The 6102-nt window shown below is 47.9% G+C and overlaps 1 protein-coding gene across 2 annotated transcripts in view; it reads right to left on the bottom strand.

Moving 5' to 3' along the window:
• Positions 1-547: 547 nt before the first annotated feature.
• The window catches only part of UTP14A (UTP14A small subunit processome component), a 68058-nt gene continuing 62503 nt past the window's right edge, over positions 548-6102 (bottom strand). For both annotated transcript variants that reach the window (XM_069746095.1, XM_069746094.1), the window contains 2 exons: positions 2912-3011; positions 548-1560 (listed from right to left, as the gene is read on the bottom strand). In XM_069746095.1, the coding sequence (XP_069602196.1) occupies positions 1279-1560; positions 2912-3011 (382 nt within the window). In that variant the 3' untranslated portion in view covers positions 548-1278. The remainder of the gene's footprint in view (positions 1561-2911; positions 3012-6102) is intronic.

The following is a 6102-nucleotide window of genomic DNA, read 5'->3' as shown; positions in this document are numbered from 1 at the left end:
CACTATTCTGCTTTTGCAGTCACTGTGTACATACATTACATTACTGATCCTGAGTTACATCCTGAATTATACTCCAGAGCTGCACTCGCTCGGAGATTTAGTTTTCATCGCCGCAGCTGAATGATTTACATCTGTAACCCAGCATAAGTACATGTGGGGATTCACTAGCAACCAGGCAACCCCCACATGTACTTATGCTGGCTAACAGATGTAAATCATTCAGATGCGGCGATGAAAACAATCTCCGAGCACTAAAAAAAAAAAATACTCTGAGTACCCCCAAGCATGCTGAGAAATCTCGAGTAACGAGTATATTCGCTCATCACTAATTTTCATGCATTATCTGGATTCAGTGTGACCAGTAGTACCTTCCATTTCCTGTGGTGGCGCTGCAGGGAACAGATCCCTTGTTTCCAGGTTTTCCCACTGCTCAGAGTTGATCACCCGAGATCTAGGCAGCAGGAACCACTGAGATCGTGTGATTATTCGGGGACCCTTCTAATGCCCAGAGAGCAGAATTTGTTCCTGCAGGAAACAGTCGTCCCACGAGGTTTTATTATTTTATTGAGGAAATATTTTACACTCTCCCCCCAATCGCTTAAATAACAACTCCACAGTGGATTAAAGCTGGAGTACTACGGCGCGTGGCCCTCCGGCATTCTGGGGTCCCTGCAGTTGTTGCTCTGCTGACTGCGAGCTTCAGTGCGTACAGACGCCTCTCGCTCCTACACAGGAACACGAGGCGATTGCTACTTCAGCACTTTCCCGCACACATTGTGGGGCAGCGCGGTCACATCGGTCATGTACAGTCTCAAACCATTATTGCTGGTGCAGGTCGGCACAAGGTCAGGGTCTCCGGTCAGCACAAGCTCAGGGTCTCCGGTCGGCACAAGCTCAGGGTCTCCGGTCGGCACATGGTCAGGGTCTCCGGTCGGCACATGGTCAGGGTCTCCGGTCGGCACATGGTCAGGGTCTCCGGTCGGCACATGGTCAGGGTCTCCGGTCGGCACAAGCTCAGGGTCTCCGGTCGGCACAAGCTCAGGGTCTCCGGTCGGCACAAGCTCAGGGTCTCCGGTCGGCACATGGTCAGGGTCTCCGGTCGGCACAAGGTCAGGGTCTCCGGTCGGCACAAGCTTAGGGGCTCCGGTCGGCACAAGGTCAGGGTCTCCGGTCGGCACAAGGTCAGGGTCTCCGGTCAGCACAAGGTCAGGGTCTCCGGTCGGCACAAGGTCAGGGTCTCCGGTCGGCACAAGGTCAGGGTCTCCGGTCGGCACAAGGTCAGGGTCTTTTTTTTCCATGTTTTTTGCTTATTTTTTTGTGTTTTGTTTTGTTCGGTTTCTCCCTCGGCGTCTCCATTTCTGTTGTGGACCTCTTGGTGGCGCTGTGCTTCTGAAAGATGTCTTCGGTGATGGGTTCGATGATGTGTCCTCGCTTGGTGATCACTCGCGGGGCTGTCAGCTTCTGGACGGCCGTCTCGGTATTCCACGTGTTGCCCACTGGGGCCCGGATGCTGCTCTCAAAGTGCTGCTGACTATTAAATGGGAAGGGGAGCTCGTTAACCTGGAAAAAAAAAAAAAAGTAGAATTTATCAGAAAGCATTCACATCCAGAGCTGCGTTCATAGTTCTGCAGGACTTTGCTTCTCGGTGCCACCCCTGCTGGGTCATCTGTTATATAGTGAGGCCTCAACCAATTTCCTTTGCGGACTGATTTATAGCTAAACGACCCTCGGCAGGTTGGTGCATTCGTCATTTATAGTCCAGTCACAACCAGAGCTGCGTGCACAATTCTGCAGCTACTCATTTGCTACCACCGTACCGGTCTCGTCACCTGACCACACCCTCCTGACTCTCTCCGACGCCCTACTGGTCCCGTAACCCTGCAGGTGGCCGGTCTGGTGGCTTGTTAGCCCTCAGGGAATCCTATAGTTCTCCAGGGAGAGACGCCACCGAGTGCTGCGCGGTCACGGAGTGTCACATGCAGGGACAACGGGGACTGTAGTAGCGCATTAGCCAGATACCGCGGGTTGTCCATGTTCGCCTATCACCCCTATTCGTCTCCTCTCTACAAGTTTCTCTTTGTATCCACTGGGGAGATTACAGTGTCACTAGTAAGCAGAAGTTTGGCCGATTATTTCTCTGTTGTGCTATCGATCCTTTGCTTGTCAGCAAGTACAATGAATGTTAGGAAGTGATGGGAGGAAAGTTACAGCACCAATAGTGCTGGCAGAAAGCTCTTTCAAAAGAAGCAACTCAAAAAACGTACAGGGTACGAGAATAGAGATGATTTGTGGACTGATCTCAGCAACATAAACTAAATTAACGTGTGACGGAGGAGGGCAGCAAGACCGAGATTATCTACAGGTTCTGCATGATAGGACAGGTGCACCTTGGGAATAGATGAAAGTGTGAACACTCACTCGACTCTCCCCGATGGACCACGTGGCGGGTCCACATCCACCCGACTCTCCCTGATGGACCACGTGACGGGTCCACACCCACTCGACTCTCCTCGGCGGACCACCATCACGGGTCCACACCCACCCGACTCTCCCCGGTGGACTACATCGAGTGTCCACACCCACCCGACTCTCCCCGGTGGACCAAGTTGCGGGTCCACACCCACCCAACTCTCCCTGATGGACCACGTGGCGGGTCCACACCCACTCGACTCCCTGGCGGACCACCATCACGGGTCCACACCCACCCGACTCTCCCCGGCGAACTACATAGTTGGTCCACTCCCACCCGACTCTCTCCGGTGGACCACATCATAGGTCCACAGCCACCTGACTCTCCCCGGCGGACCAAGTTGCGGGTTCACATCCACCCAACTCTCCCTGATAGACCACGTGGCGGGTCCACACCCACTCGACTCTCCCCGGCGGACCACCATCACGGGTCCACACCCACCTGATGGGCCGCAGCCTTTATGTTCCTCTTCTCATTTATGATGACGTTCGGGAGGTGCTGGTCCTTACGTGGAGGCGCAGGAGGCGCTTTTATAGTAAACCTAAAGACAAAAGATCAACAGGATTAAAACAAAGTTTTTAACAGGTGGAGAGAAACGCTCCGCCCGCCATTTTACCATATCTGGGGTCTTATCTCCCAATGTGCCGAGAGCTCCGGCGAGTCACTGAATTATGTTTTTTGGATGTGATAATCCGCACTGCAGCAAAATCTTCAGCGCTCTCCTGACGAAGCGACGGGTTAAGGGCGAGATAAGCGGTTTTCCGTTTTTTTGTTCCTCGTTACCATGAACTCACCTCTATTTAATTAATTACAAAAAAATATTACAGCTCGTCCCTGGAGGCGGCAGCACGTGCAGTCCCTGAGCGAGCGGCAGCGGCTGCTGCGTGCTAACTGGAGCGCGGAGACGCCGTCCCGGCCCGACACAGGGGACCCTCTCTAATTTACACTCTTCAAGTTATTTCCAAAGCAAAACACAAGCGTTAGCAGCTTCTCTGGTCCCCAAAGTGCTTCCAAGAACGAGCAGTGTTCATATTAATGTGCTCCCGCAGAGGCAAGCGCTCGCTTTTAAATGAACATTAAAAAAAAAATAATAATAAAAGGTTGGAAAAAAAAATAGTAAAAATTTTTGTTCTTAAAAATGCAAATTGCCTCTTCAGAGAAAAAGAGGACTTAAACTCTATAGCGCCACCTGTTAATAAAGAATTGGCTTTTTGGTACAATAATTTGCTTCATGGGGGTAAGAACAGGAATGAAAAGCCAAAGCAAGGCAGAGGACGGCGATGTGCAGCCCCCGAGTATCAGATAGGGGGGGTTGTGAAGGACACAAGTGGTTCCACTACCAACATCCTCCAGGTAAGAAGAATCAGGACGGTTATTTATTTCCCCTTCCTGACTGGGCCAATTTCTACAATTCTGACCAGTGTCACTTTTACAGTATTTCCCAAACACCAGTCCTCACGGACCCCAACAGGTCATGTTTTCAGGATTTCCATAGTGCTGCACAGGTGAGAGAACTCCTGATACTTCCATCACCTGTGCAATACCAAGGAAATCCTGAAAACATGACCTGTTGGGGTCCGTGAGGACCGGAGTTTGCGAAACACTGCTCTAGAAGGTCATAACTCTAAAACGCTTCAACAGATCCCGGTGATCTTGAGATTGTTTTTTCGTGACATGTTGTCCTTCATGTTAGTGGTAATATTTCTTTGATATGACTTGTGTTTATTTGTGAAAAAAAAATGAGAATTTGTCGAAAATGTAGCAATTTTCAAACTTTTCATTTTTATGCCCTTAAATCAGAGTCATATCGCACAAAATAGTTAAACATAATTTCCCACCGGTTTACTTTACATCAACGCAACCAAAAAAAATTTTATTAGGAAGTTATAAAGGGTTAAAAGTTGACCAGCAATTTCTCATCTTTACAGCAAAATTTGCAGAACCATATTTTTTTAGGGACCACCTCACATCTGAGGGGCCTATATGACAGAAAATACCCCAAAGTGACCCCATTCTAAAAACTGCACCCCTCACAGTGCTTAAAACCACATTCAAGAAGTTTATTAAACCTTCAGGTGCTTCACAGGAATTTTTGGAATGTAGAAGGAAAAAAAACAAACATTACTTTTCTTTCACAAAAATTTTTCTTTAGACTTTTTTTTTTTTAACTTTCACAATGGTAATAGGAGAAAATGAACCATATATTTTGCTGTGCAATTTCTTCTGAGTACGCCGATACTCCATATGTGGGGGAAATCTACTGTTTGGGCGCACGGCAGCGCTTGGAAAAGAAGAAGGAGCCATTCCACTTTTTGAAGGTAAAGCATGCTGGCATAATCAGTGGACGCCATGTCGCATTTAGAGAGCCCCTGATGTACCTAAAAAGTGGAAACCCCCAACGAGTGATGCCATTTTGGAAACTAGACCCCTTAGGGAATTAATCTAGATGTGTATTGAGCACCTTGATTCCACCGATGCTTCACGGAAGTTTATAACGTAGAGCCGTGAAAATTAAAAAAAAAAAAAAAAAACATTTTTCCCCCAAAAATCTTTTTTAGCTCCAAATTTTGTATAGTCACAAGGGCAACAGGAGAAAATGGCCCCCAAAGTTTGTTGTACAATTTCTCCTGAGTTTACTGATAACCCATATGTTATCAAAAACTACTTTTGAGGAACAGTGCAAAGCTCAGAAGGGAAGAAACGTCGTATTACAGTGCAGATTTTGTTTGAGGGTGCCATGTTACATTGGCACTGGCATTGGGAGGGGCGGAGCGCTATTTGCCTCCTGGAGAGCAGATTTTCCCAGAATAGTTTGAGGATTCCATATAAAAGTACCCATAAGTGCTAGAAGAGCAGAATCCCCCTCAAGTGACCCCATTTTGGAAATTCTAACCCTTCGGGAATTTATCTACAGATGTTGTGACGATTTTGACTCCATGTGTGATTTCGAGAAACAAGCAGCAATGAATGTTGCTGACTGAAAATGGCAAACTGCCGTTGTAGTGACCAGTACGTTGTAGTTACCAGTATATCATAACCAGCTCATGCTTCTGGAGACACACACCTGTAAATTTGCCAAATTTCTTTTGTGGGGCCTGGAGCCATTTCGCTTTTCCATAGCCTTTGTGCTGCCAGTAACGTGGAAGCCTCCAATATATCTGATAATGGATGACGGACCTGAGTGGGAACTTGTTTTTTTGTGGATTGAGTAGGAGCTTTTATTGGGAACATTTCTACATAACATTTATGATCACAGTTATCCGGCACTCTATGCTGAGCACTTACATCGGGGTTTCCATCTAAATCTCTGAGTGACGTGACAGAAGAAACCCCCGATGGATCCATTCACTATAACGAGGCAGCAGAGTTACTCAGGTCTGTCTGGACTCTGTTCAGCAGTGTCCTTTTCAGAACTGCACAAAATTATGACCGATGGCACTTTTATGCAATCCTAAAAGGACGGCCACTGAAGGCTCACGTCCTATGGTGTCCACAGTGCCTCTATCTGCCTCATTATAGGGAATCTTCTGCCAGAGGTTTCATCCGAATCACATATTGAGAGATTTACACGGAAACCCCGGTGAAAGCGCTCAATGCAGAGAGCAGGATAAATGTGCGACAAAGCCTTACTG

Source organism: Ranitomeya imitator, chromosome 2 (genome assembly GCF_032444005.1).
Source record: "Ranitomeya imitator isolate aRanImi1 chromosome 2, aRanImi1.pri, whole genome shotgun sequence".
In the NCBI taxonomy this organism is placed as follows: Eukaryota; Metazoa; Chordata; class Amphibia; order Anura; family Dendrobatidae; genus Ranitomeya; species Ranitomeya imitator.
The sequence above is the reverse complement of the archived record's forward strand: the minus strand, read 5'-3'. Positions and strand labels throughout refer to the sequence as shown.